Source organism: Crocodylus siamensis, chromosome 4 (genome assembly GCF_052110815.1).
Source record: "Crocodylus siamensis isolate JL-2025a chromosome 4, ASM5211081v1, whole genome shotgun sequence".
In the NCBI taxonomy this organism is placed as follows: Eukaryota; Metazoa; Chordata; order Crocodylia; family Crocodylidae; genus Crocodylus; species Crocodylus siamensis.
The window spans coordinates 75024828-75049534 of NC_143398.1; the positions used below are offsets into that span (position 1 = coordinate 75024828).

At 43.0% G+C, this 24707-nt stretch overlaps 1 protein-coding gene across 1 annotated transcript in view; it reads right to left on the reverse strand.

The window, feature by feature from the left end:
- Positions 1-24707, reverse strand: part of PAWR (pro-apoptotic WT1 regulator) — a 125622-nt gene that overhangs the window by 22879 nt on the left and 78036 nt on the right. The window contains exon 3 of the mRNA XM_090042598.1: positions 9509-9543. Coding sequence (XP_089898724.1) covers positions 9509-9543 — 35 coding nt within the window. The remainder of the gene's footprint in view (positions 1-9508; positions 9544-24707) is intronic.

Sequence of the window (24707 nt, forward strand, 5' to 3'; positions counted from 1 at the left end):
AATATTAATTTTTTTTAATAAGTAAAATATATAATCATCCTTTCTTTAAGCGCTGAATTCAATGGGGTGAAGATTTCATCTTAAGAAGGTAAAACAGTTAGCTTTCTGTAGCCCTGTTTGGTAAACTACACTGAACTGAATTTCTCTTGGCAAATCCAGTCCGTCTCTAAGAATATCTGTGGATTTCTGATGGAAAAAAGGAAGCTGTATATCTCGACAAGGTCTCCATGGCTGGAAGCTGTGCTTGTGCTGCAGCCAGGGGGAAAGAAGGGAGGGGAGAAACAACCGTGGCACAGGTGCAGCTTCTAGGATTTCATTTGTATCATCAATATAATCTGTATATATATTAAAATTCAAACAATCTGGCTAGAGACATTGGCTTACAGCTGGGACTGCCTTCACCTATTTATAAAACAGGAAAATAAGAAACAAAGCATATCTATATTGTGCAGACTACTTACACCTGCAATACTGTTTGGGACCCCGTGTATTCCTCTATACATTCTCAACCTAAAACTAACTTTATTTACTACAGCTCCCAATCCCCCACATCTGTCCCAGCTATTATTTACCCAGTACAATTTCCCTCCCATTTGGATCCCCAGAAGATCCTTATTTTTGTATCCCTACCCCTTTCCTAAAATATGGAGATTTATCCTAACCTTCAACTGCAATGGAATATTTAATATTTTACGTGAATAATGAAATCCTCCCTGGAAGGTTTCGAGGGGAGTCATGGCACTATATTATAGTTTGTCAGATACTTGTATTTTATATCCTCCCGTGGTAGGATATAAAGTATCACAGCAGTATTTACGGGTAAGTGGAGGCTCTGAGGTCAGAACTGGTTAACAGCACCAGAGTAGGAGTGACCGGACCCCAATGAGAAACATCCTTTGTCCCCAGCCTCCCAGAAACTGGAGCTGGGCCAGGGGCAGATGTGCAATCTCTCCCCCATCAAGTCAGGCATGGGGGACATCCCTGCTCCACGGAAAGCAAAGGCTGGTTAGTCCCTCCCTCTCCCCACACTGGGCAAAGAGGGAGAGAGAAATCTCCAGCCCTTGCTTTGTTTAGAGGGATTTCTCCTGGATGCTTTGCTCTGCACAGGAGTAGAAATTCTGCACTTTGTGCCACAATGCAGTTTTCCCCTATGCCTGCCTCTTGAGTGGCCTCTTGGTTCCTCCCCAGACACTGCTCAGCACAAGGAAAGGGGATCCCACAAAGTATACCTTCCTCCACAGGGGGAGGCCTGGCTTCATGGGGAGAAATTTCCCCTGATGGCCTAGCTGGGGTGGGGGGAAAGGGAAGGGGTGACCTAAGTGCCTGGCTTTGCAGAAGAAGGAGTGCCCCTGCTTACTTAGAATCACAGATTGCTGTGATAGGAAGCCAGTGAGGGGTGGGCAGGGGAGCAGTGCACCTTGGGATGCCGGAGGATCAAGCAAAGACCTGTCACCCCATGCCATGCTTACAAATTAAAGCTTGACAGAAACCAGCTCCAAAAATGTTTTACAAGCAACGTCTTTGTGGCCAGTTGGCCATTTTTATTGTACTATAATTACTTTGCATGTGTAACAAGTGTCAATTTATTGTGCAATTAACCAGTTAACTGCACCAAAAAGCAATGCGCCAGACGCTTTAGTTTGTTTGAATCAAACGGAGCACTGAGATCCCTATGTGCTCTGTCTACAAGGACTCTGCCTCTGTTTCCAGCCATAGGAATGAGCAGAATGCCTGCTTTAAATATATTGTGCTGGATCTCCCTTCTCTGCAATTTCTGGGAGTCTACCTCCTCTTGTTTTCTTTTCTCTCATGATTTTCTATAATCTCAATTTACTCCAAAGCTCCTTTTCTTTTTTTCAATCATCTTCATCTTATTTTGAAGATTTACTGCTGATTGCAGGTTTCCCTTCACCTTTATCTCCAATTCTTTCATCCTGCCCTCAATTTCTTTTAACCTCTGCTTTGATTTTATCAAACTGTGTCCCCACATAGGATTTTAAAACTCTGATTTCTGGGATTAACTCAACCCTGTTGGTAAAGAGCAATGTTTTGTCTTTCTTCTCTGCTCCACCTGTTCTCCATCCCCCTGAAGAAGCCACGTTCTATTCTGCAGACCCCGTGAGCTGTTCTGAATGAGGATCTTCCAGCAAGTGTCTGGGTCAGTAGTTTTCAAATTGATCCCCTTATGAGGGGTACACATTCAATAAACAGGGGAAGTGCTTCTGGAGAATTGAGGGGGTTATGAAATCAGCAGTGTTTGTCGATTGTGCCATCTCTAGCTTCAGGTGGCCATCTGCACCGGTGACATCATGTGACACCTCCGAGAGTAGGCGTGGGCAAAATACAGCCTGCAGGCCGAATCCAGCCTGTGAGGCCATTCTATCCGGCCCATGGGCCCCTAAGAAATTTAGAAAATTAATATTTCTCTGTCTTTGGTTCCTGTCAAAAATGACAGGAACCAAGGGCAGCTGGACCCAGGGGAAGCCCGGCAGGATCCCACAACAGCACAGCCTACCCAGCCCTGTCCCCCCAGCTGGGGCTTCTGGCCTGGGACCACATGGCTGCCCCGTGCCAGAAACTCACTTAAGTGGGAAAGCGGGGGGGAAGGGCAGGAAAGGAGCCCAGGGAAAAGTGGCCTGGGGAAAAGCTGAGCACGGGTGTGGGAAAAGCAACCCCTCTCCTGCCCCGTGGCTGATGCCCCATGCTGCAGCTGCTCACAACCTGCCTGGGGCTGCCTGTGCCTGCTCAGGACAGCCCTGGCCCTGAGACAGGTGCTGGCCCTGGCACATTGGTCCCAAGATGGTGACCAGGGGGCGGGACACCTGTGAAGGGATGGAGCTACCCATGCGGCCCTCAACAGCCTGCCAAAACCGGGTAAGGAGCCCTCCACCCAAAATAATTGCCCGCCCCTGTCCCAAAGACTACTTTTTAATGAAATACTTACTGCTGTTACTTCTGGGCTCTCCTCATTCATGCAAAACACATCTACAGTCTGTAGAATGCCTCTAGGTAAATGGGTATAAAATATTCTGCATTGTCTTGCAGAAAACCTGTCACTTCAAGAACTAAAATAGTTTTCCATGGCAGAAGGGAGAGAGTGAGTCTCTGCAGACTCTTCACAGACAATCAGACCCAATGAAAAATTTTTAGCAGAATGCCAGTGTGATCAAATTTTATGCAGTCAAATCAGGTGAAAATCTAGGGTGCTGCTGTGCTTCTCTGAAATGGAGATGGGTTTTCTCTAGGAAAATTCCCCCCTAGGTACTTCAGTAGGTAAATAATGAGATAATTATTTTCTTGCTTATATCAAATTCATCTTTGCTGCCAACTCCTTGAACGTTTCTCTTTTTGAAGACATGCTGAGCAAGAGTCATCCAGAAAAGTTTCAACATAGAACACTCACAGATCCAAGACCCTGAAGATCTTAGTAAAAATATATTTAAAAATATTAAAACGTCAAAGAAAGTCTAACTTAGCACTGAAAATCTCTGTGGCAGCAGAATGATAATGAGAAAGATATCTCAACCTTAGTTTTCTGCTTATGTGTTTTGTTTCTTTTTTTATTAAGGGTCCTAAAATTATGAACTATATTTCCAAACTAAACTTTTGCCTGTCCACTCCAACCCAAACTGAGTTTGTTCTCAACCAGTTACTGAGAAGCAGGGTCACGCGATGGAGATACAGGCAACTCCCCACTTAACACGGTTTTGCTTAGCGCGGTTTTGTTATAGCACTAATTTAAAATACCTACCTGATTTCACTTAGTGCTGAGCGCGTTTCATTATAGTGCTCAGCGCAGGGGTGTGGAGAAGCAGTGGTGGTGGCAAGGAAAGTGGTGAATGGCAGCCAACAGGAGTCCAGGGTGAGGTGACAGGGTCCACTCTGGCACCTGGTCCTGGAGTGGCCAGCAGGCGGGCAGGAGCAGTGGCAGCAGCAAGAAGGGGCAGGTGGGTGGCAGGAGCATGGGGCCCAAGGCCAGGGTTGGCAGGAGTGCAGGGCCTGGGCCAGCGCAAGCCAAGCCCACAGAGTTCCTGAGCCCCCACCCCCTGCTGCGATCTGGCAGTGGTGGCTCATCCCAGTGCTGGGTGCCCTGGAAGGAGTCCCTGCTGGGTGAAGTAGGGTGCGGGTGGGTGGGTGGCCTCACTGCTTACCTCACCCTGCACTGATGGCCAGTGGGTGCAGGCTGGCGGGGGATCGCGGCAGGGGAAAAATGAGGCTGGGAGGAGCTGATGCCTTCCCTGGCAGAGCCCATGTGGTGTCTTGCTGGGAGCAGCCCAGCCAGGGCTGGCAGGGCTCAGGGTGGGGCTGCAGGAGTGTGGGGTCTGGGCCAGCAGGTGTTGTGAAACCAATTATCTTTGTTTACATTAAATCCAAAAAGGAAATGGGTTTTGCTTAATGCTGTTTCACTTAGTGCTCGGCTTTTCCAGAACCAATTAAGAGCATTAAGCAGGGGTTGCCTGTATTAAGAGTCCAGAAAGTTGACCTGGATAATGTCCCTGTCAATACAATCTCAAAGCAAAGCTTTTCTACCATTGTAACCTAAGAGCTCTATTAGAAAAAAGGACAGTCGCTGCACCCATATGAAGTAAAGTAAGGTCTGCTCATCCTTGACAAGTAGTACAATCTGTGTTATTACTAACTGAGCTTCTAGATCTCCTGGGAACCCCAAATCTACACAAACTGAGAATACAGGGAAACTACCATCTGCTCTCAATGTCCCTTCTGCTGGACATAGGAAGATTCAAGGTAGCTGCTTTTTTGAAGGCAGAGAGGACAAGATCTGGAAGGGGGACTGGAAGCTGAGAGGCAGGAAAATATGGCAGATGGAGACAGAAGACAGAGACCAGAAGCCAGAGCAGTGTATAAAGAAAAAAACCACTGGAAATCTTAGGATGGTAGGGAGGGAGAGAAACTCCCTTGCTCAAACCTTAATTTAGCTTCTTTGGCATATGTACTCTGATGCAGTGTTTCATTACATTATTGCTTTTTTTTTTTTTTTCCTTACAGAATTCCTACCATATTCAGGCACAGAATAATTTTGCCTGGGGAGAACCAGGATTATATGCTGAAAGAAACTCTTTGTCTATGGAGATTCAGCTTCATTTTAGAGGAAGCTTGATATTGTTTTGTGAATGAGGCAGCCAGGGGCAGGAGAAGGAAGGACCATCTCCCTGGTTATGGCAGCCGAGAGCTGCCCTGGAGAACTGGATTTTATCCCTGCTTCTGGCACAGAGACCAAATGTGGTATGGACCAATCTGTTAAAATTATTAATGTTCTTTTCACAGGTGGTGATTAACTGAATGGTTGACTTCAGTCAATGGGTCTGATTTATTGATATGCTGCACATTCATGACATCAACTGAAGTCAACAGGACTTGGGGTTTGAGCACCTAAAGTGCTTCATAATGTTAAGTAGCCTGAAAAATCAGGTTCTGGATGCCTTATATTAGAGATCAAAATTACGAGATTTAATTTATTTGTGCCTCAGTTCCTTTGGAATGTGTTACAGAAATTACCATGTGCAAAATAATTATAATTATTTTGGGCGGAGGGCTGGACTCGATGATCTTCCAAGGTCCCTTCCATCCCTAATATCTATGAAATATATGAAATAATATCTTCTCATCTAGTATTGTGAAAACAAATTCCTTAATATTTTTGAAGAAATCAGATAATATGCGATGAGCCTGATAAATAACCCAATACAAAAATCATTAATTCTGTCTTCAGAATAGGAGCATAAATAGTATCCATTAATCTTAGTACAGGACCACAAATTGGACAAAACTGCTGCTCAGTAAATGAGCACAATCTTCATTGTGCATTGAATGAGGCAAAGGACCCATGAAAAAAATATTTCGTGATACTGCAATTCAAAACCACCAAAAAGGATAAACAAAGAGGGCTAAATTAAGTTACATTTCATAACTTCAGTAATATAACTTACATCAAAACATACATTAGTTTTGATGTAACTGGGGAATTCGGCACAGGGGACACAATGGTGGGAGTCTATTACAGACCTCCCACTCAAAGTCCCGAGCTTGACCAGGAGTTCGCCCGGGAACTGACTGAGGCCGCTTGCTTCAGGACCTTGGTTGTCATGGGTGACTTCAATTACCCGGACATCTCATGGGAAGATCACTCAGCTAAATCTGAGCGGGCGCAAAACTTTCTCTCGTGCATGGATGACCTCTACCTGACTCAAGAAGTCTATGGGCCAATGACAGGCAAAGCGCTGCTTGACCTGGTACTGGCTACGGGGGACGACCTAATCGGCGACCTAGTGATTGATGGGAAGTTGGGTGACAGCGACCACGAGCTGATCACCTTCACCATCCACCATAAAGCTAGCAAGTCAGTCAGCAACACAGAAGTCCTTGACTTCAGAAAAGCCGACTTTGACAAGCTCAAGAGGCTAGTCGGTCAGGCCCTCAGGGACCATGACGCCAGGGAGATGGGAGTTCAAGAAGAGCGGTTGCTTCTCAAGGAAGCGATCCTCAGTGCACAAGCTAAATCTATTCCAACACGGAGGAAAGGCAGCAAGAAGGCACAGCAGCCCCCCTGGCTCTCCAGAGACCTAGCAGAACTTACTGTGGCTAAAAAGGAAAGCCTACAAAGGATGGAGGACAGGATTCACCTCTAAGGAGGATTACTCTGCGCTGGTCCGGTCCTGCAGGGACCAAACTAGGAAAGCCAAGGCTGCAACTGAACTCCAACTAGCTTCAGGCATCAAGGACAACAAAAAGTCCTTTTTCAGATATGTGGGGACCTGGAGGAAAAGCAAGGGCAACGTTGGACCCCTGCTAAACCAGATGGGGCAACTGGCAACTGACGCCCAGGAAAAAGCCAACCTATTAAATAGGTACTTTGCATCAGTCTTTCATCAGTCACACGGGATGCCCATGCCTGCTATGGGACAGAGAAATCTGGGTGAGGGGGAACCCCTACCCTCCATAAATGCTGACCTCATGAAGGAACACCTTGAGAGCTGGATACCTTCAAGTCAGCTGGCCCTGACAATCTGCACCCCAGGGTACTCAAGGAGCTGGCAAGCATCATAGCCCAGCCCCTGGCACGGATCTTTGAAAACTCCTGGCACTCTGGTGTAGTGCCCGAAGACTGGAAGAAGGCCAATGTGGTGCCGATCTTCAAGAAAGGGAGGAGAGTGGATCCGGCTAACTACAGGCCCATTAGCCTGACTTCTATCCTGGGGAAAATCTTAGAAAAGTTTATTAAGGAGGCCATCCTTGAGGGACTGGCCCAGGCTAACATTCTAAGGGACAGCCAGCATGGGTTTGTTGCAGGTAGGTCTTGTTTGACCAATCTCATTTCCTTCTATGACCAGGTGACCTATCACCTGGACAAGGGAGAAGAGATTGATGTCATATATCTTGACTTCAAAAAAGCTTTTGATCTGGTATCACCTCTTGGCCAAACTGCCCAGTTGTGGCCTTGGCTCCACCACTATCCGCTGGCTGGGAAACTGGCTCCGTGGTCGGACCCAGAGGGTTGTGATTGATGGCAGTCACTCATCGTGGTGCCCTGTGACCAGTGGGGTCCCTCAAGGCTCTGTCCTGGGACCCATACTGTTCAACATCTTCATTAACGATGTGAACACTGGAGTCAGGAGTGGACTGGCCAAGTTCGCCAATGACACCAAACTTTGGGGCAAAGCATCCACGCCAGAAGACAGGCGGGTGATCCAGGCTGACCTGGACAAGCTCAGCAAATGGGCAGACGAGAACCTCATGGTGTTTAACACTGAAAAATGCAAGGTTCTCTACCTTGGGAGGAAAAACCTGCAGCACCCTTATAGGCTCGGCAGTGCTACATTGGTTAGCACTACAGAAGAAAAAGACTCGGGGGTCATCATTGATCACAAGATGAACATGAGCCTCCAATGCGATGCTGCGGCTAGTAAAGCGACCAAAATGCTGGCGTGCATCCATAGATGCTTCTCGAGCAAATCCCGGGATGTCATTCTCCCCTTGTACTCGGCCTTGGTGAGGCCGCAGCTGGAGTACTGCGTCCAGTTTTGGGCTCCACAATTCAAAAAGGATGTGGAGAAGCTTGAGAGAGTCCAGAGGAGAGCCACGCACATGATCAGAGGTCAGGAAAACAGATCTTACGATGACAGGCTGAGAGCCATGGGACTCTTTAGCCTGGAAAAGCGCAGGCTCAGGGGTGATCTGATGGCCACCTATAAGTTTATCAGGGGTGACCACCAGGATCTGGGGGAACAGCTGTTCACCAGAGCGCCCCATGGGATGATGAGGTCGAACGGTCACAAACTCCTGCAAGACCGTTTCAGGCTGGACATAAGGAAGAATTTCTTTACTGTCCGAGCCCCCAAGGTCTGGAACAGTCTGCCAGCGGAGGTGGTTCAAGCACCTACATTGAACACCTTCAAGAGTAAATTGGATGCTTATCTTGCTGGGATCCTATAACCCCAGCTGACTTCCTGCCCTTTGGGCGGGGGGCTGGACTCGATGATCTCCCGAGGTCCCTTCCAGCCCTAAAAAAATATTTAAAAAAAAAAATATATATATATATATTAGTAATACCAAGATATACTGTATGATAACACTTGATAAAGATCAGGGGTGTCAAACTGTATGTGGCCAACGGAGCCCTGCCAGTCAGCCCCTAGTGCTGCCCCTGGGTCTCAGCAGACCCACATGGGGCATGGGCAAGCACATGCAATGCAGATCCTAGGGTGGCTGGAATTGACACCATGTGAAATGCAGTCCAATCAAGGGCATGTAGTGCACATCCAGAGTGGGCACTGTGCTATACATGGTGCCTATCTCAGCCAAACTGTGCCACACGGCTCCTGCTCTAAGATGTCTGCCATGCACAGCGCCCACACCAGCAGCTCCATGAATGAACCACACATAGTGGTTGCTCCAACCAGTCTGGGACCTGTGCTACACAAGTCTTTTCTCAAAAGGCTACTTTGCTCAAAAGCATGTGCTGTAATAAGCGATCAGTGACTCGAGAACAGAATTTGGAATTCCATACTTTCTAGGGAAAGAAAACAATGCCAAAACAGCACACAGAAAATAGCCTCTAAACCTGAGATAGGATCAAAGCACATAAATATTGGTAATGTATTGACACTAGCAGGGCTAACAAGGAAATCATCTTCATGTGCTAAGCCTCCAAGTTTGGCAGGTCACATACATGCACATTCCATGTGCTTGAGGAGGGCTCCGAATTTACTTAAGGCAAAAATCAGTATCAGGTTTGGTGGAAAATGCCAGAGAAAGAACAATTCTCCTAACAATCAGACAAATGTTACTTACAGTATCTTAGTTAGTTGCTTATGAGATGGCAAGAAAGAGAGGATTCAAGATTATTGCATCTACCGCTCAGATCCTAGAACACCAGAATATACTATCCACAGGCAAGGAAAACAGACCCAATGCCTTCAAATACTATATAAGCATAAATGAATGTCATATGACTTTAGACAGATCTGTTTAAAAGTTTAAGGTCCTTTACCTTTTATATCGGCTTGAAACCATCCTAGAGGAGTCCTAAAAAAAGAAAACAAAAACAAATTAGCTAATCTTTGTCTCTTCAATAAAATACTAATGCTCATATAACATATGACCATGTTAATGATAAGCAAAATCACAATAAATTCACTCCCAGATTTCTCAAAAAAACAAACCAAACCAGATCCTTGGCCCACTAAGCCGTTTGAAAGGTTTTGGGCGATGGGGTCTATCACCAGGATACTTTGCCACTTCTTGTGAATCTTCCATATTAGCTTCTGTTTAATAAGTGTCTTATACCCTTTCAGCAGCAAATGTTTCCAACACTATATGGAAGAGCTCTGCATTTAACAAGGATAGTATCACAATGATCACTGATGTGCAGACTGGATTTAAATACATACATATTTTTTTGTAAGCCAACTGGTTGCTTTTTGACCTACTGCTGTGCACTAAACAGAGGTTCACTGAACTATCAACAATGCCACCTAGGTCATGTTTTCCTAACTTACATATACCATTTATTTATTCAATTTACATGTTACCCTTCCCAACAAAGGCTTAAGAAAACAGAGTAACTTAAAAATCAACAAGATAAAAAAAAAAAAACTTACAACAAAAGAATGAAAACAAAGAGAACTGGGGCATCAAGACAAAACAGAGACCCCCTAAACAACATCCATTCCTAGTTCAGGAGTGGCACCAGGACAGGGGTGGGGGGCACTTATCTCTGGGGCTATCTGCCTTGTTTGGCTCACTGCCTACCTACCTGTGCTTGCCTTGCTGCTTGTTTCTGTGATATACATTGCCGGCACAGAGCAATGTATCATAAAGCACAAGGCATTCTGGGAATCATGGTTTTGTAGCACAGTAGTGAAGTTTGGAGACCTAACACCCATATTTTGCCACTGAATTCAAATTTATTTATTTTTCTTGCTCTCTGGACATGTCAAGCAAAAAATGGTGTGAAAGTCCCCCCGTCCCCCCCCTTCAAGCAACAGCAAAGTCCACCGTCAACCCCGAGAACTAGACTTCCCAGAACTTCCAGTGCCAGCCTTGCCCTCTGCCTGCCTCTCTGCTCTGGGACAGCTGCCCAGGGCACATTTTTCCCTCTGGTTATGTGCTGCTGCCAACCCATCCCCATCAGAAGGAGGTGTGGCTACCACGTTCTGTATCTGTCACAGTTTCTGCCTGGACAGTTTTCAAGGGCAGCCCTATGTAGAGCACATTACAGTAATCTAGCCTTCAAGTTATGAAGGCATAAATAATGATGGCCAGATCAGAGTCAGAAAGAAAGGACTGCAGCTTTCTCACCAGATGGAGTTTGTGAAAGGCACTCCTACCTACTACTGCCACCTGAAGATCCAGGTGAAGCAGAGGATCGAGGAGCACCCCAAAGCTGCAGACCAGAGTGACAAGAGAAGACTAAACCCCAACACTGAAATGTGCCCCCATCCTCTCTCAGGTCAAGTGGTCTGCCCATCACCAGCATCTCTGTCTTGTTTGGAATCAATTTAAATTGGTTCACCTACATCTACTTCACCTACATCCATTTTTTTAATAACGTTTAACAACTGTGTGTGAATTTAGAAAACTTCATAGAAACCTGTATCCTTTGTGGCTCAGTGCTCTTTGCTCTCACTTCCTTTTATCTAAGAAGTTACATAAATGAAACTCATTCACCTTTTCCTAATTTTGAAAAATCATGTATTACTAATCTATTTTGCCACAGTGCAGAAGGATTTATAAAGGAAAAAAAGAGAAAACAAAGCAGCAATAGGTGCAGATGTTGCATTTAATCTGTTACAGTACCTGTAATGAAAACTAATGCATTAAGTAAAATAAGAAATAATAAAAGGGAAATCTCCTATGAATGAAAGTACATCAGTATCTAGATGCCATGTTCAAAATACCAAGTTTAAAGAATATGTTGCGCAGAAACATTAAAATGCCTTCAAACTTGTAAAAAAAAATATTACCTAAGTTACTTAAGGTAATCCTACTAATATCTCATGGGAACTTCTGAAGAAAAAGAAGACAAAATATTATTTCAGTCAAAAACAAAGCAGCTTTGAAGAGAAAAATAAGGTTAAAAAGGCAGGAAACAACGTATGAAAGAAACAGCTAAGCGTCTGAAAAGGATGCCAAATGCAAATGAACTTCACTGCTAGATACAGTGAAGTGTGAAAAATGACACCTATCCATTTTACCAATGATAATTTAAAGATAAGAGTTCATCCACAAAACAGCAATATTAGTTTCTCCCCTTTTAAGAAGCCAATGAAAGGCCTTCAAAACTGCACTACTAAGGGCATAAAGTCTTACTAAATGTATTATAAGCCAAAGATTATATAAAAAGCATGATCTTGTTATAGTACGTTTATGTCCCATAGTAAGTGACAATTAAGTGCTAAAAGTGAGACTTCCATCTCAAATACCTGCAGTAGAGAATGCAAAGAAGAATTTTGGCAGCTCTTTGAGTTGGTCTAATAAAAGATATCAGCTTTACCCAAAGAACCTTGTCTGCCTATAGTAGAAAGTGACTTTTTTACTTTAGAAAATTATTTCCATTTTAGCAGTATATGCTGAACAATCCCAATAGGAAGTAAAGTCTTCGAAGCTGTTGGAAGTTGTTGGAATTGCTGCATGCACCACAGTGGGAAAGTGGTGAGAAATGGCAGGAGAAAGCAGAGGCCAGGTCTCCTTGGACCTAAGCTGGGCTCTTTTAGCCTGTGGCTTCAAAAAGTTGCCAGCAGCTGTTGTGAAGTCTTTTGTCTGCTTCCTCTTTCTTTTCAGTATCCCTACATTTAAATGAAGTTTTGACAGAATTTTTGTATCAGCACCCAAGTACTGCAGAATCCAATGAACTCGTCACAAAATTCAGGTCTATTTCTATACAAGGTAAAAGTATCTTGGCCAAGGCTATCCTTACCTAGCAAATACAGATTTCCCACGAACAATAAAAGCTACAAATGTAGTGCTCAATACAAGTCCTTTTGAAGGTTTCTCTAAATCAATTTTCAATGTGAAAGATTAATGTAAATTAGGCCTCTGGCAGACATTACAAATAAAATGTGATTAACTCGTTAATTGTGCCATAAACAGTAACCCTGCCACATGTTCAATGGCATGACAAAACAGGAAACCAGTCACAGAAACATTCCACAAACAATTGTTAGTTCCATCCTTGGGACCACACAGGAGTCCGGACCAGCTGCAATGAGCTCCCAGGGCTGGGGCGCACAGTCCCGCCTGGGACTGTGGAACCAGCTTTGATGTACTTCTTGAGCTATGGCTGACATTCAGCTGATTTTCAGTTTAAGGACTGTAGGCATCTGAAGCTGGCTCTGATACATTCCTAGGGCTGGAACCAACAAGCAGCTGATTGCTGGTCCTGGCCCTGGGACTGCTTGGGGTTAGCTGGGTGATGGGGATGCAATTGTTGGGATCAGGGTTCGGATCCTATCACATCTTTCAATGAAAGTGTGCCGGGGCCTTAGAACAATCACACCAGATACCACAAGTTAGGACACACTACTAAAAGCAGGAAATACCCTGGATTCTTAGTAATTAAGATTTCTTGCACATTTTCCTTCCAAATACTCTGCTTCCAAGAGTAGCAAGCCTGAGCATGAACTTTTATTTGGGCATAGCAGTTTCAGGATTTGGACGTACTGTCAATCAGAATTTTCATCTCAGCTGCTTTTTTTTTTTTTTTTTTTTTTTTTTTACAAACCTCATTCTAACGCTGAGGACAGACTCTCTTCCAAGTCTAAAATGCATGAGCTTGGTGGCATTTAGGGTGTTTTAATCTGACATAGAACTTAAACAAAACTCTTGTTTTTCCATGGGAATAGCTATGTAAACAGTGTAAAACTGTAGTGACAGATCTCAACAACATGGTCATGAGTGACTACATCAGTCTACTTGTGTTTTGTCTCCTCTAGGACTCTTCTTTTAGAAAGCCAAATATGTTGTACACCCTCATTTTCCATTAAACCATAGTTAGAAAACTCCAAGAATTTAAACAGAACTTACTGGAAAATAGTATTCAAAGAAGCCAATGGTTTAAAGTGGAAAAAGGTTTCATTTCGACTATTCCAACACTGGCAATAATCTGGTAATTTACATGATTCTCTACATGCCCTATTATGAGACGCCTGAAAAAGTTAACCTATCTTCCTGCTTATTCATGCAGTCCCTTGTTTCTTGGTAATGTAAATTAATGGAGCCACAGTTTGAACTTGTAGGAACATGGACACTTCAGGTACTAGTATGTGTTAACAGCATGGTTTTACATAAGCAATCTGCTCTAACTGCAGTTAAAATTAACTATTTTTTTAACTGCAGAAAAATGTTTAAAGAATATGTTAATGAATAAGCATAAGAATCACTATACCACTGATTCTCAGTCTTTTTAGACTCAAGGCATCCTTTGTCAGACTTGAGGCACTCCTCCATAGCCTTCTGTGAACTGACTGGAACTCCTTTAAAAACTAATTCATTTATTACAGTGCCTACCTCCTTGCAGGGTGTCAGGGGAGCACCCAGGCAGGAAGAACATGAGCCTACCCTCATATGCTTACATCCTTACACCTGAAGCCTGAGCCTGTCCTTAGCTGCTTATCTCCTCACATTTCCTGTGGCACCCTTCAAAAGCACTCACTGCACCCCAGGATGACCCATCACCCTGGTTGATAATCACTGAAGCAGATTAAAGAAAGTCATCATACATAATTATGATGTTAGGTAATACATTTTAACTAACATGTTTTTTAAAACTAGTGTAGACTTAATTTACCTTCTTTATTTGCCAAGCTCTAGTAGCTAGACAACTCCCTTAGCTATAACAAATTACTCATTTGTTTTTGTAATCTATGCATGGCTCAAGGGCAGAGGCTAGATGACCCAATAACTGGGAAGAAAGTTAATCAAAGTTATTTAGACAGGAAGAAAGCAAACAGCTTTAATTACTTAGGCTAACCATAACATTTATTCTTAAAAGATGTTGCAAGTTGCAACAAAATGAAGCTTGAGACAGAAGCCATTTCAAAAGCATCCCTTTCAAGTAAGGTATACATGTGAAAGTGTATGATTTAAAACCTGGATTAAGAATGGAGGTTATAGTCATTCGTAAAAGTAATACATTTTCCTGATATAAAATAAGCTACTCTTGCAGATGGCTTTTTTACATTTATCTCTTTCTCTGTTGCCAGCAATTGTACCTCCCCTTTTTGTTCAGTCAGTCTTTCCCAGGTACTTATACTCTTCTAGTCATCCTTTCTACAGAGATTTTTTAAGGCTCTTAGATGAGTTTATCTTTATTGTTTTTGAAATTGGCTGAACTACTTTATTGAGTTATTCAATGTCTTACACATTAAAATGAACTAAAAAAATTAAAACTCACAGCCAGGTGCCACGGTAAAAGTATATAAACCAGCAGTTTAAAACACTATTTTTGTTCATGCTTAATAAAGGAATGAGGTAAAAACAATGGCAGTTTTATATAAGGTATTGATAGAAGTGGTGTTGTAGATGAAGGACTTGCAGCCTGAAAGTATTTTATAGTTTGCTGTAATTGTCTGTATTTACTTCTCTTTCCTTTTTTAAACTTCTTCAGGAAAGAATAGAATGCTAACCTTAAAAACAAACAAAAAAAAATCAACAGTATAACACTAAAATGTTGTTTCTTGATACCCATTCTCTCTCTCTGGCTATAGGTATTATAAATGTTTTTAAAGAACTTTTACCAAATAGTTTGGGAAATATGTGAAGCCACTTCCTAACATCCATGAAATGCATCTTATAATAGAATTCTGTGTATTTGTATCTCCCTGATGTTCTTTGGATTAATAAATTAAGTCAAAGATCCTCCTGAGCCTAACAGCTTTTGGGCTCATGCAGTTAAGATACATCAGTTTCTGTAGCTAACAACACAAAGAGTCATTTGGCTAGTGTCATATCCAGCTGCCTTTGACTCCACTGCGTGAACGACTAGGCACCCATTTACAGCTGGATCATCTGGGGGTGAACTTTGAGATGAGTCCAGGGCAGGATTTGAACTCCTGGTATTTGGCATCACAGTTCTGTTTAACTCAGGGGCCAGCAACTTTTTTGGGCAGACTGCCAAAAATACCTGCAACTTCAACCTGTAAGATGCTGGTGTGCCAGGGTGGGCAGTGTGGGAGCTGCAAAGGGCCAAATCCTTGTTGTGGCAGTGCAGCTTGGGCCTTTCCTTGCTGTCTGCCCCAAGGTACATGTGCCAACCATGGAGCCCAGGCTGCTCGCAGCAGGGAGGCTGCAAGCAGCTGCACTGGGGTCTGTGGAGCCCCAGCCCGATTCATTGTTGGTGGCAGGAATGTGCACTTTGAGGTGGAGGGCAGGAAAGATGCTGGGGCTACACTGCCACAACAAGGACTGGGTCCTTTGTGGCTCCCCTGCCCTCCGCCCCCATTCACACATGCTGAGCAAAAACCCTTCACGTATCATGCTCTGGCACAAGTGCCAGGGGTTGTCTACCCCTGTTTTAATTGCTATATGCACCATAACATAGCTTTACAAAGTCTGCAGGGCAATTTTAGAATACTCATCAGAATACTCATTTTAAAAGTTTTTGGTTTTAGCTGTTTTTGGGGGGTAAGGGAAGGGCTGTTTGTTCTGTATCAGCTGGTAATAGCTTTATAGTGGTAGTGTTTAGTTTTGTTCCATTAAAACATCACTGCAGGACACGACCGTAGTTACGCAGCAGGCTGATTAGTTAGTACTCTGTTGGTTGCTTTTCCAGGTCTAAAAGACTTGAAATTTGCAGCAAAAATGTACTCTCTTAGCAGTGCCAAATTTTCAAAAACCCTTGTTTCTGTGCACATTATGGAAGGATGTAATTGCATTCCTGACAAACTGATCTGGACTCACTAAAGACAAAGCTGCTAGAAAACTTGGATGCTAGTTTCCATTACAAGTTCCTAGATGGTAACTATCAACTATATTAATTTTTAAACATTTTGAAAGTTTCTGTTCTTGGAGGATAGTCAAGTGTATATATTATGCTGCAATATTAAGATCATGTCTAAAACAACATGACATCTACCACAACTGTTCCAGTGAATGGCCTGGTAATCTGGGTTTCTCTGCCTAGAAACCAAGTTTCTATGGTCCACTGTGACAAGCTTGCCACCTATTTTACAGACAACAACCTGGATCCAGAATGGCTTGGGGATCACCACTTTTGCTGTAGAGTCAGTTTGAAGCTAAGGAAGCTTGGTACTCATTGTATATGGATAGGTTTCAATTCCTGCCACCCAGCACTAAAGAGGTTTTGCTTAGGGGTGTACAGATAAGCAGTTGGCAGCTGGATCAGCGCCTGTCCTGGCTTGAGACTGGGACCATTGCTGGCAGGGGTAGTCACTGCCTCCCTCCAGGAGGACAGGGTGCCAGAAAATTCTTAAATCTGTATTTGTTCTGCCCCTCCTCAAGAACCTGATGGTGACCCCCAGCCCTCTATCACCCTGTTTTCAAACTCCCCTTTGTCTAAAAAGTCATTGAACATGACAGCTCAAGGCACATCTGGATACAATCAGATTCCTGGATCCTCGTCAGTCTGGCTTTTGCCATGGCTATATCATGGAGACTGTGTTCGTGGCCTTGGTCAGCAGTCTTTACTTGGAGATTGACAGAGGAAACTGCTTTACTGATCTTTTCAGTGGCCTTTGATACAGTCTGACATGTGGTACTGATAAAGTGTTTACATGACCTGGTGGGTACTTGCAAGGTTGCTTTAAATTGGTTCTGCTTTTTCCTGAGAGTGGAAATGGACAAGTCCTCACTTTCCCCTTGAGGTCTTTTCCAGTGAGGTCACCCAGGGCTTCACTTTATGGCCCTTCCTGTCCAATGTATACACAATCATAGAATCATAGAAAATTAGGTTGGACGAGATCTCAGGAGGTCATCTAGTCCAACCTCTTGCTCAAAGTAAGATCATCCCAACTAGATCATTCCACCAGGGCTTTGTTAAGCTGGGCCTTAAAAGCCTCCAAGGATGTAGATTCCACCACCTCTCTGGGTAACCTGTTCCAGTGCTTCACCACCCTCCTGGTGAGACAGTTTTTCCTAATATCCAACCCGAGTTAGATCATATTGGCTTTTGATGCGAGGTAGCAATACTGCTTATGACACCCATCTCTGACTTCGTCATCTGATCTTGCCCCTGCAATCTTGGTCCTTTCCCAGTACCTGGCTGTATTTGGGGATTAGATATTGGTGAGCCAACTAAAGCTGAATTCACACAACATGGAGGTGCTAGTTGGCAAACTGCGTCACCTGGAGGGATTGGGGCAACTCTTATTGATGGGATCAATCTCCCCTTGGTGTGCTCCTGGAGCCTCTGTTTCACATGTGGCCACGGTAGCCTTTCACTAGTTCCGTTTGGTGAGAAGGCTGAGATCCTTTCCTTTAGGTTCAGATCTGGCTGTGGTCATCTATGCATTTGTAACCTTGAGGCTAACCTAGTACAACGAGCTGTATGTGGGGCTGCCTTTAACCATCTGAAAGGAGCAGCTGGTGCAGAATGGGGAGGCACACCTTCCGAAGGGAGTGTGTCACTAGAAGCACACAGCATTAGCTCCAGGCTGCACTAGCTTCCAGTAGCGATTCAATGTGCTGGTTCTGACCTAAACAGTCCAAAACTGTACCTAAGGGACTGTCTTCTCCTTCCTGTCCCATCATGATCCTCAAGATGAACTGAGAGCAACCTCCAGCAAATACCAACGTGTCAAATTTGCTTAGCAAAAACACAGGGGAGGTAATTCTTGGCTACTGCTCCTGAGTTCTGGAATTCCCTCTCCCTTGAGGCTTGCCAAAGCCCAATCTGGACATTTTCTGGTAACGCATTCTTGTTTAGACAGGCATTTAACAAGCCAGGCCCAACTGGGATATTATTTGAGAGGTATTGTAAATCTTATTTCAATATTCTATTTGCTTTTATATAAGTTATTTTGTTCCCTTATTGTAATCTACTCTGAGCCTTTGCTGAGAAGGGCAGTATATGAATTAATCCATTCTCTCTTGGCCCCTTGCCTTAGTGGTGGATCAGGTACTAATTCCTAAATCAACACTAAATGGGGGGGGGGGGGAGGGGGGGGGAAGGCGGGGGAGACAGGACAGGACGGGACGGGACACACATGACACTATCAGGCACGCCAGAATTTTGAGTTGAGTTTATGTTTCCATTTTGGACCTATATAATTACGTATTTCATTAAATAAAATGTTGAATGGGATGTGTTCAAAAGCTTTTCTGGGACAGATGACACAGTGGTTGGCTGTAGTTAATCTTTTACTGCCTTGCTTCACCAGTACTAAATTTGAATAATGTATAAACAGTTACAGTACTTATAAAATATGTCATAGTGATCTTGTGAAAGGCCTACACATCCTTCTTTCCTGTGCACAAGACACTTCTGGCAAGCGTACCATTCAGTGCCACTGCTGGGATTTTCTCATTTTGTGGACACGGGGCCTTCAAAGTAATTATTTTTAAAGAAACTAGTGCAGAGCCATCTCTTCAGTCAACTGACCTGGGTTAAACTTTGATCGGTGGATTAGAGGTGAAAATTGCTAAATCCCTATTCATATCCCCAAGGCATTCACTCCCCCATAGACAAATGTTAAAATAAGCCAGAATCTAAATAACATTCACGAGTGGTATCCTGTGAAACTGTCAAATTCAGTTTAACTCAGACTAATAAAAGTGATGTGCGCAGACCAAAGGAAGGAGAATGACAAAGTGTGATTATGAAGTTATATATGAATGTTGAGAGTTTGAAGTGACTTCTGATCTTGAGTTTCTTTTTTAGATCACCTTTTTGGAGAAAAATGTTTTCTTTCTTTTTAAATATTAAACATAAATAACTACATTATTTGCACTGTACAATAATAAATGCAATACTTTAAGGTAAAATAAGTTAATGTTTTGGACACAAGATAATGCCTGCTACAGTGGTTTGCTGGGAGTGCTAAGATGAGATGTTGTGGTTAGGGGTCTTTTGCTTTATAGGTTGTTTTAATACCCTATTGCCTTTTATCAGTTATTTTACTTCTCCTGTTTTGTTTTCTTGTTTGCCCATTTTATAAGCTACTTTTGCTCCTCTGTAAGCCATCCTGAGGTCTTTGTTGGGAAGAGCAGCATGTAAATCAAATAAATAGATTTTTTTTTAGTAGGACTGTGGAATGACTGTATTACCCATGAGTGGGGAAATCATGGAATCACAAACAATTGCTAATTCACTCTTCATATGATACTGTATTGTCATGTCATCTTATTGGAACAGCTTCTCGCATCATCCCATCTTACAGAAACAAATGTTCTCTCAATATAAGAGTTCACTGGCACAGGTGATAAGAGAAGGTGATGGTGTATGTTAAAAACATTTTCTAAAACTTTAAAAATAGTGTTTGCTAGAATTGTGTAAGTTGTGGAAATTTTATAGGAAATATAATAATGTCTGAGATGTTGGTGGTATTTTCAGTCCTGGATCAGTAATTTAAACTGATTTTACCACTCCTGAAGACTAGAAATTGGGAATTTTCTGGTTCTAAAAGAGCTCAGAAATGGAACTTGACAATTCTAGCACAGGACATCCACCACTGCCAGTATGCCACTGAAGCTTCACAGCTCCATGGGCCGTATGTTAATGACCGCTGATTAAGAAAACCCTAATGAAACAAGAACAGTGAGGGGGGAGCAGCAGAGATATAAAAGGAGGACTATAACACAGTTCTCCCAACACCTTTGATGCCTCTACTTTTTTAGGGTGCTTACTTTAAGCCACACACATTTATCAGGACTGGGAGCTATGCTGGGAACCCAGTATAAGTAACTCAAGGTGGGGGGAAGGGCCTGTGTCCATGGAGAGCAGGTTTGGAGTAGGGATGTACGAAATGGGCCCTATTCAATTTGGATTCGGCACAAATCGGGGACATTGATTTGATTTGTTGGTTCAGATCACTATCCCCTATTCAATTCGGCCAAATCTGAATCTGAAGATTTTATGCTGATTCAGGAAAAAATGGTGATTCCACCATAGACACAGCTTTAAATGTTTTTTCTACATACCTGGAGGTACCAGGCGAGGCTCATGAATGCTGCAATGCTGGGGCGGATGGAGCATCCCACAGGACCATGGGGGGCCCCCCCACGTGCTCGATGGTGAACCTGGAAGTGGAACCCCCCCACACACACACACTCCGTTGGCTCAGCAATTGGGATCCCAGGTGCCCCCCTAGACCCAGGAGGCACCAGTACTGAGCTAGGGGTGGGGCCCTGAATGCTCTCTGGTGGATTCGGAAGTGGAGAGGAAGTGCTTCTGGTCCACTTCTAAGCCTGCTGCTGAGCAAGCTGGGGAGCGCCCCCACGCTCCTGTGGGATGCTCCATTTGCCCCAGCATCGCAGCATGTACGAGCCGCCTGGTACCTTGAGGTATGTAGAAAAAACATTTAAAGCTGTGTCTATGTCTGAATTGCCGAATCTTTCTAAATCGATTTGGAGGATACCAATTAGATTTGGAGAGATTAAAAGGTCCTCTGATTCAATTCAGATTTGGAGATTTGACCACTGAATTGGGCCAAATCTCCACTGAATTGAATCACGGACCAAAGCTTCACACAGCCCTAGTTTGGAGGACTGGGTGGGGGGGGCGGCGGAGAAACTAGCTGGCCTGCAGGGCGATGGTAGCTGTTGGTCCAGGGAGCTAAAAACAGCCCGGGGGGAGAGGGGGAGGTTATGAAGAGTGCAGCCCCAAAGGATGAGCATCTGGGCTTTCCCAGCCCCAGGGCTGCACTCTGAACATGTGCAAACATTCTCTGGATCAGACTAACCCATTCCTGATTTAAAATTAGTTCATATACTCAGGTGATCTTGCTTAGATTGGGCCCACCACTATTTTGGCCTGATTTAAACTCTCCAAATGTCTGCAGAGATGGGCATTCAACCTAACCATAGGCAGGTCAATCTAAATGTAACTGCATATACCCAAAGGAGTTATAGTCATAAGCAGTCATGGGAATTTACTAGTTAATTTACTATTTAATTAACTAGTTTAAAAGTTAAAGAAATAGCTAACTTTAACTAGTTTAAAAAAAGGTTTACTTTAACTTTTTTTAAAGTTTAAGTTAAAAAAAATTTTAAAAATTGAAATCCAGCTTTTCCAGAGTTTTTTCTGACACAGCTGCTCTCTAGGACTTGCATGGAACAATATTTCTTTATTGAAACTCTAGGACTTCTTGTCTGAGAGACAGAGAGTAGTTTGCCTTCCTATGAGACCATAGTCTCTTAGGAACCACAAGCCCCAGAGTTCCTTAGTTCAGTCTGGCATTTTCTGTGCATTTGCAGAAGTCAACAGGGCAGCCAGTTGGCTGCAGAAGAAGGAATAAGCATGAACAAGCACAGCAAGCAGAGACATTGATCCCAGTAGGAGTGGGAGCAAGTAGTGAGGGTGAAGCAGATGTTGACTTTTTTAATTTTAATGAAGATCAGAACCAGCAGCCCATGGCCCAAGAAGTTGAGCACTACTTCTCATCTGTGAGAAACTTATCTGAGGTGTCACCTACCATGAAAACACTATTCATCCATTACAACACAAGCATTCCCTCATCTGCCCATGTAGAGCGACTGTTCAGTAGTGGGGGCTTAGTTTTGCAAGACAGAAGAGGAAAATTATCAGATGTAAATTTTGAAATGTGGCTTTTGCTGAAGTTCAATAAGCATGTTTAAACCGTTTCTGCTATGCAACTGAACTTTCTTTTTCTCATTTAAACTGATTTTCTCATTTCAGTCTAATTTTGATTTTCAGACACTTTCATTATTTCTAATTCAGATGTATTTCATACCCTTTTGTTACCTTTTGAGCAATAAAAATTGTAACAACAGAGGTTTTCTGTGGAAACAGCTTTCATTTGTCACCTGGCTATGAATATCTCCTTTTTGTTATTCTGGTATACCTAGATGCCTTGTGCATCTAGCAGTTAGTTGTAGTTCATTGCTGCTTTATGAACAGGCTCTAAAATAAATTGTCTTATATTTAATCAACTCAGCTAGAACAAAGTATATTACATTTGTTTCAATGATGACTGATGTTTTCATGTAATTTCACGTTGTTGTTACAAAGCTACAAAAAGTTCAAAATTATAAGTAGGGAACAGTGTGAGGATTCCCTACTGAAAAAAAATCAGGTTCCCTGATTAAAATGAGAGTTCAAACAGCCATAAATTTTAATAAGCATCAGAGGTGCTTCTCTTAGGAAAATCGTCCAACCACCAGACAACTAGGACAGGGGCTTGGAGATGCTGAACAGCAAGATGTTCTAGGAAGAACTGGCTGATGGTTGTTGGCCAACTGCTGCCCAGAGAACAGACAATCTTGGGTAGATATATGGAGCCAGTAAAGAAGCCAGATACCTGGCTTATCCTTTTCATAGGACATCCAGCGTACCCAGCAGCAAAGAGACTTTTTGGGACTCCTCTTAAAATCTTAAATTATTTGCTAATTTGTATAATAGTATGAGTAAGTTTGGAAGTGCTAGGTGGTCATCAAGCTGGCTATCTTTTACATTTGCTTTTTTGGCCAACACCATTCAAAAGCAGTTAGTCTTTCTGCCTCCCTTAGAGGCTGATAACACAAAAAATAAAAAATATGGGAGCTGTCTTAAGAGAATAGAGCTAATTGTAGGACTGGGATGCCAGCTACTTGTGAAAAAGGAATGTCCAGGTGACAAAAGCAATCAATCAGTGCGGTGGCATGTAAAGAAGGAATAGGAAAAGGCGACTGTCTGGCAACAGAGAAGCAGGGAAAAGTGTAATTAGTTTTTTTCAAAAGTCACCATTTATGGCCTCAAATATATACACTTTTCATGAAAGTAATTGCCACTGTTGCCACTGTGTTGTTATATTATGTCAATGGGAAGGGCAATCCTGATCACATTATGGACTGCGTAACAACACTCTGCCCTCTGTACAAATTTGATGGTAACATTGCAGGGATGCATTCTCTTTCCTTGAGAGCATTAGACTGGTTAACTAACCTTAAACTGGACTTTTAATTGTTGCTCCAAGTCAACCATATGGAAGAAAGAGAGGGTGGGAAGGGCAATAATGAGATGTAACAGAATCAAAAAAATTTGCTGCTTCTGTATATCTATTTCTGTCACAAGTCAATACAGTTTGTCAGTATTTTCTGCCAGACTGAATAAAAAATATTCCTTTTCTATTAGAAGTTCATGAAAACATTTGGCAGTCTACCAAGTGCCAGCCTGCTTGGGTCTAGCACTTTTGCCTATGTACTGCCATGGCCCTCATCTCTACTATAACTTCTACTCAAGTTCATCTCATAAACTTGCATGAAAAGTTCTTCAAAAGCTTCTAGATAGAATAAATAAGTTTTACTAAAATCTTTGTTAGATAGACCTGCTTTCTTAGATAATCAGACCCAGTGAAGAGTGATGGATGTCATGAATGCCTCTCTGAGAGACTGTAAGTTCTCAGGAAAACACAACATGACTTATGGTGGTTCAGGCCTTGTTCAAAAAACCCAGAGTTGAAAAACTGTTATCTTTCTAGCCACTACAAGCAACTAAGAAAGGCAGCCTAATGATGCTTGAACACACTGATTTTTAGGGATCCTTCCAAGCCAGGCTTCACATCTGGTTCTGGCACGAAAGCAGCATCAACTTTCATGCCCTTTCTAGTTTAGGGATGGACACATATGGAAAATATTCATGCTATTATCATTAAACCTACCAGCTGCCATTGATGTCACTTTTCCTAAAGGATATAGGGGGAATAGCTTTGACCCTCTTTCAAAAATGCTGGGCAACAAGATCTCTTTTCCTTTGCAATGGACTTCAGTTATGTACACAGCATCACAAAACTTTATCCAACCACAGCCTGTATTCAATGCATATAGGAAAACATGGGGGAAGATTCAAAGAGGTATTAACCACAAAGAGCATCCTTCTCCAAAGACAGTATTTTGGTTACCTATTCCTTTCGGAGAAAAGGATGTAGTCTCAAACCTAAGGTTCAGTCTAGAAAAAAGCAAAGGTGGTCAGTAGAAGAAAACACGCTGAGCAACCGACAAATATCATAAGCTCTTTTAAATGAGGGCCTCCGCCAACCAATCAGAAATTTAGTTATTATGCTTCCTCTTCTTTGTAG